The sequence below is a fragment of the Pristiophorus japonicus genome, chromosome 27 (assembly GCF_044704955.1).
Source record: "Pristiophorus japonicus isolate sPriJap1 chromosome 27, sPriJap1.hap1, whole genome shotgun sequence".
NCBI lineage: Eukaryota > Metazoa > Chordata > Chondrichthyes > Pristiophoridae > Pristiophorus > Pristiophorus japonicus.
Genome location: NC_092003.1, coordinates 7,620,304 through 7,634,230, shown reverse-complemented (window position 1 = coordinate 7,634,230; position 13,927 = coordinate 7,620,304). Strand labels below are relative to the sequence as shown.

The window sequence follows — 13,927 nt, the reverse complement described above, 5'->3', positions numbered from 1 at the left end:
ACGTATAAGATTCTGAGGGGGCTCAACAAGGTAGACGCAGAGAGGATGTTTCCCCTCGTCGGGGAATCTAGAACATAAGAAATAGGAGCAGGAGTAGGCCATATGGCCCCTCGAGCCTGCTCCGCCATTTAATACGATTGTGGCTGATCCGATCATGGACACGGGTCCACTCCCCTGCTCGGGGGCATAGTTTCAGAATAAGGGGTCCCCCATTTAAAACGGATATGAGGAGGAATTTCTTCTCGTGAATCTGTGGAATTCTCTGCCCCAGAGAGCTGTGGAGACTGGGTCATTGAATATATTTAAGACGGAGATGGACAGATTTTGAGCGCTAAGGCTATCAAGGGTTATGGGGAGCGGGTGGGGAAGTGGTGCCGAGATCAGGATCAGATCAGCCATGATCCTATTGAATGGCGGAGCAGGCTCGAGGGGCCGAATGGCCAACTCCTGCTCCTATTTCTTGTGTTCTAAACTGAGCAAGCCTTGTCTTTGGTGAACCTTCGCTCCCTGAGACTCTCTTTACCTGGGCTGTAACGGTTATTTATATTAAGCTTCTGACCTGCGTTACAGTGAACTGGTAATAAGTCATCATCATCATCATAGGCGGTCCCTTGAACGAGGATGACTTGCTTCCACACGTGTTCACAGATGTTTTGAAGAAGGGCCCGATATTTCAGTTTTGAACTCCAATTGAGGGGGTGGAAGACCTGCTGTTGAATATTGTTGGCACTCTCACTCTCTCTCACTGGAGTGTCAGCTGTGGCTCCCGTCTGAGTCAGATGGTTGTGGGTTCGCGTTCCACTCCAGAGACTCGAGCACAAAACTCTAGGCTGACACCCCAGTGCAGTACTGAGGGAGCGCTGCACTGTCGGAGGGGCGGTACTCAGGGAGTGCCGCACTGTTGGAGGGGCGGTACTGAGGGAGTGCTGCACTGTCGGAGGGACGGTACTGAGGGAGTGCTGCACTGTCGGAGGGGCGGTACTGAGGGAGCACTGCATTGTCGGAGGGGCGGTACTGAGGGAGCGCCGCACTGTCGGAGGGACGGTACTGAGGGAGTGCTGCACTGTCGGAGGGGCGTACTGAGGGAGTGCCGCACTGTCGGAGGTGCCGTCTTTCGGATGAGACGTTAAACCGAGGCCTGTCTGCCCTCTTAGGTGGACGTAAAAGATCCCATTTCGAAGAAGAGCAAAGGAGTTCTCCCCGGTGTGGGACGATATTTATCCCTCAATCAACATAACTAAAACAGATGATCCGACCATTATCATGTTGCAGTTTGTGGGAGCTTGCTGTGCGCCTGTTGGCTCCTGCGATTCCTGCATTACATAAGAACATAAGAAATAGGAGCAGGAGTAGGCCATACTGCCCTCGAACCTGCTCCACCATTCAATAAGATCATGGCTGATCTGATCTCAGGTTCAGCTCCACTTCCCTGCCCGTTCCCCATAACTCTTTATCCCCTATTGTTTAAGAAACTTATTTCTGTCTTAAATTTATTCAATGTCCCAGCTTCCACAGCTCTCTGAGGCAGTGAATTCCACAGATTTACAACCCTCAGAGAGAAGAAATTTCTCCTCATCTCTGTTTTAAATGGGCGGCCCCTTATTCTAAGATTGTGCCCTCTAGTTCTAGTCTCCCCCATCAGTGGAAACATCCTCTCTGCATCCACCTTGTCAAGCCCCCTCATAATCTTATACGTTTCGATAAGATCACCTCTCATTCTTCTGAATTCCAATGAGTAGAGGCCCAACCTACTCAAACTTTCCTCATAAGTCAACCCCCTCTTCCCTGGAATCAACCCAGTGAACCTTCCCTGAACTGCCTCCAAAGCAAGTATATCCTTTCGCAAATATTGAAACCAAAACTGCACGCAGTACTCCAGGTGTGGCCTCACCAATACCCTGTATAACTGTAGCAAGACTTCCCTGCTTTTATACTCCATCCCCTTTGCAATAAAGGCCAAGATTCCATTGGCCTTCCTGATCACTTGCTGTACCTGCATACTATCCTTTTGTGTTTCATGCACAAGTACCCCCAGGTCCCGCTGTACTGTGGCACTTTGCAACCTTTCTCCATTTAAATAATAACTTGCTCTTTGATTTTTTTTCTGCCAAAGTGCATGACCTCACACTTTCCAACATTATACTTCATCTGACAAATGTTTGCCCACTCATTTAGCCTGTCTATGTCCTTTTGCAGATTTTTGTGTCCTCCTCACACATTACTGTTCCTCCCATCTTTGTATCGTCAGCAAACTTGGCTACGTTACACTCAGTCCCTTCTTTCAAGATATTGATTGTAAATAGTTGGGATCCCAGCACTGATCCCTGCAGCACCCCACTAGTTACTGGTTGCCAACCAGAGAATGAAAAACATAGAAACATAGAAAATAGGTGCAGGAGTAGGCCATTTGGCCCTTCGAGCCTGCACCACCATTCAATATGATCATGGCTGATCATGCAACTTCAGTACCCCATTCCTGCTTTCTCTCCGTACCCATTGATCCCTTCAGCTGTAAGGGCCACATCTAACTCCCTTTTGAATATATCTAACGAACTGGCCTCAACAACTTTCTGTGGTAGAGAATTCCACAGATTCGCAATTCTGAGTGAAGAAGTTTCTTTTCATCATTTATCCCGACTCTCTGTTTTCTGTTAGTTAGCCAATCCTCCATCCATGCTAATATATTACCCCCAACCCCGTGAACTTTTATCTTATGCAGTAAGTGGCACCTTGTCAAATGCCTTCTGGAAGTCCAAAAACACCACATCCACTGGTTCACCTTTATCCACCCTGTTCGTTACATCCTCAAAGAACTCCAGCAAATTTATCAAACATGACTCCCCCGTCATAAATCGATGCCTGACCGAATTATGCTTTTCCAAATGTTACTGCTTCTTTAATAATGGACTCCAACACTTTCCCAATCACAGACGTTAGGCTGTTACAACAGCGACCACACCTCAAGAAGTAAAGCGCTTTGGGTCGTTCTGAGGTTGTGAAAGATGCTGCAGAAATCCAAGTCCTTTCTGCCTTTTATTGGCCGCCGCTGACTTTCGAACGAGTAGTTCAAAATATAAATTTGATCAGCACTCTTTGGCTCCGCCCAAGCTGCAATCTGCGAAAGTTGATTGCGTCTTTGATTATGTCACTGAGATGTGAGCTTAGATTAATACCTAGGCACATTGTTAAATACACTTGATTGGATCATTAAGTGGGCCATAGTTCGAGGCTGGGGGAAATGGGTCCCAGCTCCTGCACCTGAATAAATTAAGCCCCTATGGCAGATGCTGAAGAACAACCACTTGCTCAATGGCCTGTGTATGCATGAGTGCCTTGAAAAATGTAAAGATATCCTAGACTGATTGCCAGGCAGCCGTTTCATTTGCGGGTTCAGAGGGAGGTTAGGAGCTTGCCCATTCTTTGCTCACACGACTAATTGTATCATCTGCATCCATCGATTAGACTAAAAAAAAAGAAAGACGTGCACTTATATAGCGCCTCCGGACGTCTCAAAGCGCTTTGCAGCCAATGAAGTACTTTTGGAGTGGAGTCCCTATTACAATGTGGGAAACGCGGCCGCCAACTTGCGCACAGCAAGCTCCCACAAACAGCAATGTGATAATGACCCGATCAGTTTTCGTTACATTGGTTGAGGGATAAATATTGGCCCCAGGACACCGGGGAGAACTCCCCTGCTCTCCTTCAAAATTGCCCATGGGATCTTTTGCATGCACCTGAGAGAGCAGATGGGGCCTCGGTTTAACATCTCATCCGAAAGACGGCACCTCCGACAGTGTCTATCTCCACCTTAAATTTATTCAATGATCCAGCTGCCACAGCTCCCTGGGGCAGAGAATTCCAAAGATTCACGACCCTCTGAGAGAAGAAATTCCTCCTCATCTTCGTCTTAAATCGTCAACCCCTTATTCATAAATCTTATATTGAATGCCCCTAGTTCTGGACTCTCCCATAACTGGAAACATCTTCTCAGTAATTTGCTGGCGGATGTTATTGACACAAGGAGGACGCTAACCGTTCTTTTGCCGGGGGAGGGCGGGGCGGGGGGGGTGGGGAGCGAGCGAGCGAGGGGAGGGGTAAGTAGATTGTCACAAGTGCCCGAACTGATTTAACATTTTCACAACCCAAACCCAACGTTGGATTCTCAGAAACCAGACCGAGTCGTCTCAGCCATCTTTGGTCGGAACATCATCATCATCATGGGCAGTCCCTCAAAATCGAGGAAGACTTGCTTCCGCTCTAAAAATAAGTTCTTAGGTGGCTGAACAGTCCAATACGAGAACCGCAGTCCCTGTCACAGGTGGGACAGATAGTGGTTGAGGGAAGGGGAGGGTGGGACTGGTTTGCCGCACGCTCCTTCTGCTGCCTGCGCTTGGTTCCTGCACGTTCTCGGCGACGAGACTCGAGGTGCTCAGTGCCCTCCCGGATGCACTTCCTCCACTTAGGGCGGACTGGTCTTTGGCCAGGGACTCCCAGGTGTCGGTGGGGGATGTTGCACTTTATCAGGGAGGCTTTGAGGGTGTCCCTTGTAATGTTTCCTCTGCCCACCTTTGGCTCGCTTGGCGTGAAGGAGTTCCGAGTAGAGCGCTTGCTTTGGGAGTCTCGTGTCTGGGGCATGCCCAGCGGAGCTGGTCGAGTGTGGTCAGTGCTTCGATGCTGGGGATGTTGGCCTGGTCGAGGACGCTAACGTTAGGGATTTGCAGGAACAGCATTGACCCCCGCATTGCAGTGTGTACTGTGATCGAACATTCAGTCAAGTTATAATAGAATGAGTTGGCTCCCTATGTAGTTTACTCGCCTTCCCGAGGGGCTTCTCTGAGAGCCTGCGAGCTAATCGACACTTGCATTGTAGGACATTTTGACAGCTGGTGTGTTCAAATGGGAAAGAAATGCTCCCATTGTTTTGACATGTTAAGTGCAGAGCATAATGTTTATACACTGTGCTGAAGTGACTGGTAGATAATTTCCATCTAATTTTATGTCAGTCATTGTGTGAGGGCTCCAATTGCATAGCCAAGGGAATTTTAATTTGCGGAAGGGTAGCTATCTGCAGTTTTGTGCCAGCTCGTGCTATGTTTTTTGATGTTAAACTCTGCGAATTTGCAATTGTCATTCTCGTGTTCAAATCCCTCCGTGGCCTCGTGCCCCCTCCCTATCTCTGCAACCTCCTCCAGCCTTACAACCCACAAGAACATAAGAAATAGGAGCAGGAGTGGGCCATTCGGCCCCTCGAGCCTGCTCCACCATTTAATACGATCATGACCGATCCGATCATGGACACAGCTCCACTTCCCCGCCCGCTCCCCATAACCCCTTATTCCCAATTACCGCTCCACCATTGGTGGCCGTGCATTCAGCTGTCTGGGCCCCAAGCTCTGGAACTCCCACCCTAAACCTCTCCGCCTCCCTCTCCTCCTTCAAGTCGTTCCTTAAAACCGACCTCTTTCACCAAGCTTTTGGTCACCTGCCCCGCTATCTCCTTATGTGGGTGGGTGTCAAAATTTGTCTCAGGGCCTTCCCTTTCAATCAGCTCAGTCACTCATGTCAGACATTTATATTTTAAAAAGTTAAGCACAATTCTCATCATCATCATAGGCAGGCCCTCGGAAGACTTGCTTCCACTCTAAAAATGAGTCCTTAGGTGACTGATCAGTCCAATGCGGGAATTACAGTCTCTGTCACAGGTGGGACAGACAGTGATTGAGGGAAGGGGAGGGTGGGACTGGTTTGCCGCACGCTCCTTCCGCTGCCTGCGCTTGGTTTTTCTGCATGCTCTCGGCGACGAGACTCGAGGTGCTCAGCGCCCTCCCAGATGCACTTCCTCCACTTAGGGCGGACTGGTCTTTGGCCAGGGACTCCCAGGTGTCGGTGGGGATGTTGCATTCTATCAGGGAGGCTTTGAGGGTGTCCCTGTAACGTTTTCTCTGCCCACCTTTGGCTCGCTTGCCGCGAAGGAGTTCTGAGTAGAGCGCTTGCTTTGGAAGTCTCATGTCGGGCATGCGGACAAGATTCTCAGTGGAGGTGATGGTGGGGAGGGGGCTATGTTTACCCTCAGAGTTCCCTGTTGTGTGGATCTCTGGTGAGGACAAGAGCAGACTCAGCACAGTGCTACCAGTGATTACTGGACCAGTAATCCCGAGGCCTGGACTGATGATCCGGAGACATCAGTTCAAATCCCACCACGGCAGCTGGGGAATTTAAATTCAGTTCATTAAATTAACCTGGAATAAAAAGTTAGTGTCAGTAATGGTGAGCGTGGAACTGTAGGATTGTCATAAAAACCCATCTGGTTCACTAATGTCCTTTAGGGAAGGAAATCTGCCGCCCTTACCTGGTCTGGGGAGGTGCAATGAGACCTGAGTGCCATGGTTCATCAGTCATTGAAAGTTGACATGCAGGTACAGCAGGCGGTGAAGAAGGCAAATGGCATGTTGGCCTTCATAGCGAGAGGAATTGAGTATAGGAGCAGGGAGGTCTTACTGCAGTTGTACAGGGCCTTGATGAGGCCTCACCTGAAATATTGTGTTCAGTTTTTGTCTCCTAATCTGGAGGAAGGACATTCTTGCTATTGAGGGAGTGCAGCGAAGGTTCACCAGACTGATTCCCGGGATGGCATGACTGACATATGAAAAAAGACTGGATCGACTAGGCTTATATTCACTGGAATTTAGAAGAATGAGAGGGGATCTCATAGAAACATATAAAATTTTGACGGGATTGGACAGGTTAGATGCAGGAAGAATGTTCCCGATGTTGGGGAAGTCCAGAACCAGGGGTCACAGTCTAAGGATAAGGGGTAAGCCATTTAGGACCGAGATGAGGAGAAACTTCTTCACTCAGAGAGTTGTGAACTTGTGGAATTCTCTACCATAGAAAGTTGTTGAGGCCAGTTCGTTAGATATATTCAAAAGGGAGTTAGATATAGACCTTACGGCTAAAGGATTCAAGGGGTATGGAGAGAAAGCAGGAATGGGGTACTGAAGTTGCATGATCAGCCAAGATCATATTGAATGGCGGTGCAGGCTCGAAGGGCCCAATGGCCTACGCCTGCACCTACTTTCTATGTTTCTATGTATGTGACTCCAGACCCACAGCAATGTGGTTGACTCTGAACTGCCCTCTGAAATGGCCCATGAGATCCTCAGTTATATAAGGTGGCTCACCACCACCTTGTCAAGGGCGATTAGGGATGGGCAATAAATGCCGGCCTTGCCAGCGACGCCCACATCCCGTGAACAAATTTTTTAAAACGCGTAAAGAATGGGCATCTATGTGAGGGACTGGTTCCGTGGTCAGAAATCTTTTGAACCAGCCCAGCGGCGGGAGACGGTCAGTCTGGGTCCCGATAGGCCAGTGTTCGGTGGGACAGATGGGGTGGGCTTGTGGAGTTTAACGGCTGGATTTACCGGTGAAGCCCGCCTCTGTTGGCGGCCCGGCTGGCTTTCTGACTCCCGCCCAGACCCATCCGCTCCGCAGCGCCCCCTGCTGGGACCGCCTGTGAAAGCGGGGGCGGTCCGACCTATAGCGGCCGCAGTGAGGTAAGTCTGATTGCTTTTTGCTTGTCTTTTTTTTTTGCGATTTATGTTGTGGTGGCGTGGGCTGTGCAATGGGAATGCTTTTTCAGGTTTCTTTTCTCCCCAGGCCTCTCTCTCAGCGCTCTGTGTTCGGCACTTTAGCTTGGGGCTTTCCCATGTTCAGCCGGCCTAGCGCCCTGAGAGAGGTGTGCAATGCCTCCCTTAGCGCTCCGCCCCACACACGGGGCCCATCTGCCCAATTTTGCATACTGAGGCGCAAACTGTTCCCGGGCACAAACTTTACTGCCCCGAAATCAGCAAAGCCGAAAATCCAGGCCTCAGTATGTCTAGTGTATCTCCACTGATGGGGGAGACTGGAACTAGGGGGCATAAGCTTAGAATAAGGGGCCGCCCATTTAAAACTGAGATGAGGAGAAATTTCTTCTCTCAGAGGGTTGTGGATCTGTGGAATTTGCTGCCTCAGAGAGCTGTGGAAGCTGGGACATTGAATAAATTTAAGACAGAGAGAGACAGTTTCTTAACCGATAAGGGGGTAAGAGGTTATGGGGAGCGGGCGGGGAAGGGGAGCTGAGTCCATGATCGGATCAGCCATGATTGTATTAAATGGCGGAGCAGGCTTGAGGGGCCGAATGGCCTATTCCTGCTCCTATTTCTTATGTTCTTATTTAGTGATTACGGGGGCAGGGAGAGAATTTCCCAGAGTATTGCCTAAAACCAGCGAAAATTTGCTTGCCTCTCCAAACATTCGCAAGGTTACAATCGCCTCTTCTATAAAGAACGTGAACATCTGTGAAATAGAGAAGGGGTAGGAGTGAAATTTTGAAATGCAGACCTCCCTATAGACAATCATACACACACACACACACACACACAAACATGTTATATAGCCACAACAGAACAGTCAGTCATTTAAAGTAATTGGGGGGGGAGGTTTAGAGGGGATTTGAGGGGAAATGTCTTCACCCAGAGGGTGGTGGGGGTCTGGGGCGGAACTCACTGCCTGAAAGGGTGGTAGAGGCAGAAACCCTCACCACATTTAAACAGTACTTAGATGTGCACTTGTAACCTACAGGGCTACGGACCGAGAGCGGGAAAGTGGGATTAGGCCGGCTAGCTCTTGGTCGGCCGGCGCGGACACGATGGGCCGAAATGGCCTCCTTCCGTGCTGTGAATTTCTATGACTTCCAGTGGTTGGGACAGGCGGCACCTCAAGTTGTCCCAAGATCAACATAGGCAGTCCCTCAGATCATCACAGGCAGTCCCTCAGAATCGAGGAAGACTTGCTTCCACTCTTAAAATGAGTCCTTAGGTGGCTGTACAGTCCAATACGAGAGCCACAGTCCCTGTCACAGGTGGAACAGATAGTGGTTGAGGAAAGGGTGGGTGAGACTGAACATTAGAACATAAGAATTAGGAACAGGAGTAGGCCATCTAGCCCCTCGAGCCTGCTTCGCCATTCAACAAGATCATGGCTGACCTGGCCGTGGACTCAGCTCCACTTACCCGCCCGCTCCCCATAACCCTTTATTCCCTTATTGGTTAAAAATCTAACTATCTGTGACTTGAATACATTCAATGGTTTGCCGCACGCTCCTTCCGCTGCCTGCGCTTGGTCTCTGCACGCTCTCGGCGACGAGACTCGAGGTGCTCAGCGGCTTCCCGGATCCTCTTCCTCTACTTAGGGCGGACTGGTCTTTGGCCAGGGACTCCCAGGTGTCAGCAGGAATGTTGCACTTTATCAGGCAGGCTTTGACAGGGAAGAGATGGAGCCTGATTGTCTTTTCTCTGTCCTATTCGTTTCGGTACTGTGGCGGGGCGCATCGCCAAGCGCGGTGAAGCTGCGGATCAAAGCGGCACCCTGCCGCTCGCTTGCCCGCCAACCTGCCGCCTTTTGCGCGCGACGTTTGCCCATTGCGGTTCATCGTGCCCAAACCTCTTGACTCCGCAGCTCCACCCGGACATCGACCTGTCCAACCCCGACCTCCACGCCCAATTTGTCCGACTGAACGAGGCCTACAGCGTGCTCAGCAGGCCTGGCAGTCGGGCGCAGTACGACGAGAAGCTGAGACTGCAGCGCCGTGCCCCGCCGTTCCAGCCCCAGCCAGGCGGCAGCCCCCAGGACGACCCGTTCTTCTACTCGCACGTCGACTCAACGCCAGGCTACGGGTAAGATGCATAATGTGCTCGGTTCAGCATTCTTCGGAAGGAAGGGAACCTCGTTATAGATCGGGGTGGGGGGGGTAGATGGAAAATGTGCCCGATGGAAAGAAAGAAAGACTTGCATTGATATAGAGCCTTTCACGACCACCAGACGTACTTTACAGCCAATGAAGTACTTTTGAACTGTGGTCACGATTGTAATGTAGGAAACGCGGCAGCCATTTTGCACACAGCAAGCTCCCACAAAAAGCAATGTGATAATGGCCCAGATCATCTGTTTTAGTGACGTTGATTGAGGGATAAATATTGGCCCCAGGACATCGGGGAGAACTGCCCTGCTCTTCTTCCAATAGTGGCCGTGGGATCTTTTACGTCCACCCGAGAGAGCAGACAGGGCCTTGGTTTAACGTCTCATCTCAAAAGACGGCACCTCCGATAGTGCGGCGCTCCCTCAGTACTGCTCCTCAACAGTATGGCGCTCCCTCAGTACTGCCCCTCCGACAGTGCGCCACTCCCTCAGTACTGCCCCTCCGACAGTGCGGCGCTCCCTCAGTACTGCTCCTCAACAGTATGGCGCTCCCTCAGTACTGCCCCTCCGACAGGGCGGCGCTCACTCAGTACTGCCCCTCCGACAGTGCGGTGCTCCCTCAGTACTGCCCCTCCAACATTGCGGCTCTCCCTCAGTACCGTCTCTCCGACAGTGCGGCGCTCCCTCAGTACTGCCCCTCCGACAGTGCGGCGCTCCCTCAGTACTGCCCCTCCGACAGTGCGGCGCTCCCTCAGTACTGCCCCTCCGACAGTGCGGCTCTCCCTCAGTACTGCCCCTCCGACAGTGCGGCGCTCCCTCAGTACTGCCCCTCCGACAGTGCGGCGCTCCCTCAGTACTGCCCCTCCGACAGTGCGGCGCTCCCTCAGTACTGCCCCTCCGACAGTGCGGCGCTCCCTCAGTACTGCCCCTCCGACAGTTCCTCAGCCCCACACCGGCACTTTAGCTCGGGACTTTCCCATGCTCAGCCGGTCTTGCGCCCCAAGAGAAGTGTGCAATGCCTCCCTTAGCGCTACGCCCCACACTCAGGGCCCAAGGTCGGGGGATTTTTTACGTCCTGAAAGGCGCATTGGAAGACTCATTGGAAAGACAGCACTCCCGACAGTGCGGCGCTCCTCAATGCTGGCGCCGCGAGTCTCGGCCAAAATATGTGCTCGAATCTCTGGAGTGGGAATTGAACCCATGACTCAGGGGCGAGAGTTGTACCAGTGAGCAAGGCTGACAAGATCCATTCCCTATTCCCATTACACTAGACTGTGCCTTTGTTATTACACAGTGCCCAGGGGCAGCATGGGCCAGCTCACACTGCGATATGTGTGCACCCGGAGTACTGCGTGCAGTTTTGGTTTCCATATTTACGAAAGGATACACTTGCTTTGGAGGCAGTTCAGAGAAGGTTCACTCGGTTGATTCCAGGGATGAGGGGGTTGACTTATGAGGAAAGGTTGAGGAGGTTGGGCCTCAACTCATTGGAGTTCAGAAGAATGAGAGGTGATCTTATCGAAACGTATAAGATAATGAGGGGGCTTGACCAGGTGGATGCAGAGAGGATGTTTCCACTGATGGGGGAGACTAGAACTAGGGGGCATGATCTTAGAATAAGGGGCCGCCCATTTAAAACTGAGATGAGGAGAAATTTCTTCTCTCAGAGGGTTGTAAATCTGTGGAATTCGCTGCCTCGGAGAGCTGTGGAAGCTGGGACATTGAATAAATTTAAGATAGAGATAGATAGTTTCTTAACTGATAAGGGGATAAGGGGTTATGGGGAGCGGGCGGGGAAGTGGAGCTGAGTCCATGATCGGATCAGCCATGATCGTATTGAATCGCAGAGCAGGCTCGAGGGGCCGAATGGCCGACTCCTGCTCCTATTTCTTATGTTCTTATGTGGACAGTAGGAGCATGTGTGCGCACTGGGCCCGTGCAGCAGAGCTGGTCTCCAGTTGTCCTGGTTAACCCTTGCCCCTGGACCAAGACCTCGCTCTGTCAAGCCCCGTGTGGTGGCTGGTGTACAACGGTCACCCCACGTTAAAACAATCCACCCACAGGCATCTTCCACCCTTCAGGATGTAGTTCGGGATCCGGAATATTAGGTCCTTCATTGAAACACCTGGGAACTTATCCCTTTTTGTTGTGTAAAAGCGGGTCATCCTTGATACACGGGACCGCCTAATACTGTACTCAGGGCCCAGCTGATAAATTCTGTGGCTGAGGACGCAAGCTTTACCGTCCGCCGCCATTCCCTCCCGAAAAATCTTCCGTCGGAAAATCCAGTCGGCAGTATTTATTCCCAGTTCTGTCCACACTGACGTTCTGGATAACTGTTGGGAAGCGGGAAGCCCAGCTGAAATTTATCTCCGAAGAGAAAGGGGAGATAGATGTGGAGGTGGTGATAGCCGACAGCGCTGCTGACACAGCCCCGCACACATCTGACTCAGCGCTGCGCGAGACATTTTTCCCCTGTCGGGCTCAACAGCCGGAGCAGGGGAGGGTTATCGATGTCTTTTACACCGTCCGCAGTCCCTCATCGCCGCGTGTTTGTGTTGTTTGCTGTCTCCACGCACAAAGGTCGGGAGTTATTTCCCGGGGTGAATGCACTCGGCGGTAGCCCAGGTGCGGAATGTGCAGGCTGTAAAAAAAAAAAAAACCCTTTTGGGGGCGGGCGGGGGGGGGCGGGAGGGAAATGCACACAGCCGAGTCTCCTTTCTCCTTTCCAAGGCCGCCGAGGCGTTTACGAGAGGCCGTAAACTCCAGTTCGTTTACCTGCCACACAGGGCCCCAACTCCAGCAGCAGCAGGCACGGCTGTGCTGCAGGCAGCAGGGAGAGCGGCATGCACGGAATTTCGAGCCTCCGTGCGATCCTCTTTGCAGCCTGCTGCTAACTCGTAAAGCGTGTTCCTCCGCGGGCTAATGCACCCGGGGGTGCCGAGGTGACAACTATATGACCCAAGGAGGCAGCAGCAGGCATAGTGGGAGGCAGCTGTGTGCAATGGCCACCTCGCGTTTAAAAAAACAAATTCCACGCACAGGCATCTTCCACCCTTCAGGATGTCGTTCAGGACCTGGAATATTCGGTCCTTCATTGAAACACCTGTGAACTCATCCCTTTTTTGTCGTGGAAGCAAGTCATCCTTGTTTCCCCTTGGCACTGGCCCACACAGACTAGAAATGTCCCGGGTCCTGATCTTTAATCGAGCTCAGCCAAGTCGGCAGTTCAGGCAACTGCATTTGAGCATTCTCCATGCCTTCGATACCTCTAGACTTGACTATTCCAACACACTCCCGGCCACCTCCCACATTCTACCCCACGTAAACTAGAGCTGATCCTAAACTCTGCCCCGTGTCCTAACTCGCACCGAGTCCCGCTCACCCATCACCCCCTGTGCTCGCTGCCCAAGTGTGCTAACTCGCACCGAGTCCCGCTCACCCATCACCCCCTGTGCTCGCTGCCCAAGTGTGCTAACTCGCACCGAGTCCCGCTCACCCATCACCCCCTGTGCTCACTGACCTACATTGGCTCCTGGTTAAGCAACGCCTCGTTTCAAAATTCTCATCCTTGTTTAGAAGTCCCTCCATGGCCCTCGCCCCTCCCTATCTCTGTAATCTCCTCCAGCCCCACAACCCCCCAAGATCTCTGCTCTCCTCTAATTCTGCCCTCTTCAGCATCTCTCATTTCCACCATTGGTGCTGTGCCCTCTGTTGCCCGGGCCCCAAGCTCTGGAACTCCCTCCCTCCTCCTTTTAAGATGCTCCTTAAAGCTTACCTCTTCGACCAAGCTTTTGGTCACCTGTCGTAATATCTCCTTTATGTGGATGGGTGTACAATTTTGTCTGCAGTGCTCCCTCAGTACTATCCCTCCGACAGTGCGGCGCTCCCTCAGTACTGCCCCTCCGACAGTGCGGCGCTCCCTCAGTACTGCCCCTCCGACAGTGCGGCGCTCCCTCAGTACTGCCCCTCCGACAGTGCGGCGCTCCCTCAGTACTGCCCCTCCGACAGTGCGGCGCTCCCTCAGTGCTGCCCCTCCGACAGTGCGGCGCTCCCTCAGTACTGCCCCTCCGACAGTGCGGCACTCCCTCAGTACTGCCCCTCCGACAGTGCGGCGCTCCCTCAGTACTGCCCCTCCGACAGTGCGGCACTCCCTCAGTACTGCCCCTCCGACAGCGCAGCGACA

General features: G+C 52.0%; 1 protein-coding gene across 2 annotated transcripts in view; it reads left to right on the top strand.

The window, feature by feature from the left end:
• The window catches only part of dnajc4 (DnaJ (Hsp40) homolog, subfamily C, member 4), a 175,856-nt gene that overhangs the window by 60,717 nt on the left and 101,212 nt on the right, over positions 1-13,927 (top strand). For both annotated transcript variants that reach the window (XM_070868212.1, XM_070868213.1), the window contains exon 5: positions 9,502-9,719. In XM_070868212.1, coding sequence (XP_070724313.1) covers positions 9,502-9,719 — 218 coding nt within the window. The remainder of the gene's footprint in view (positions 1-9,501; positions 9,720-13,927) is intronic.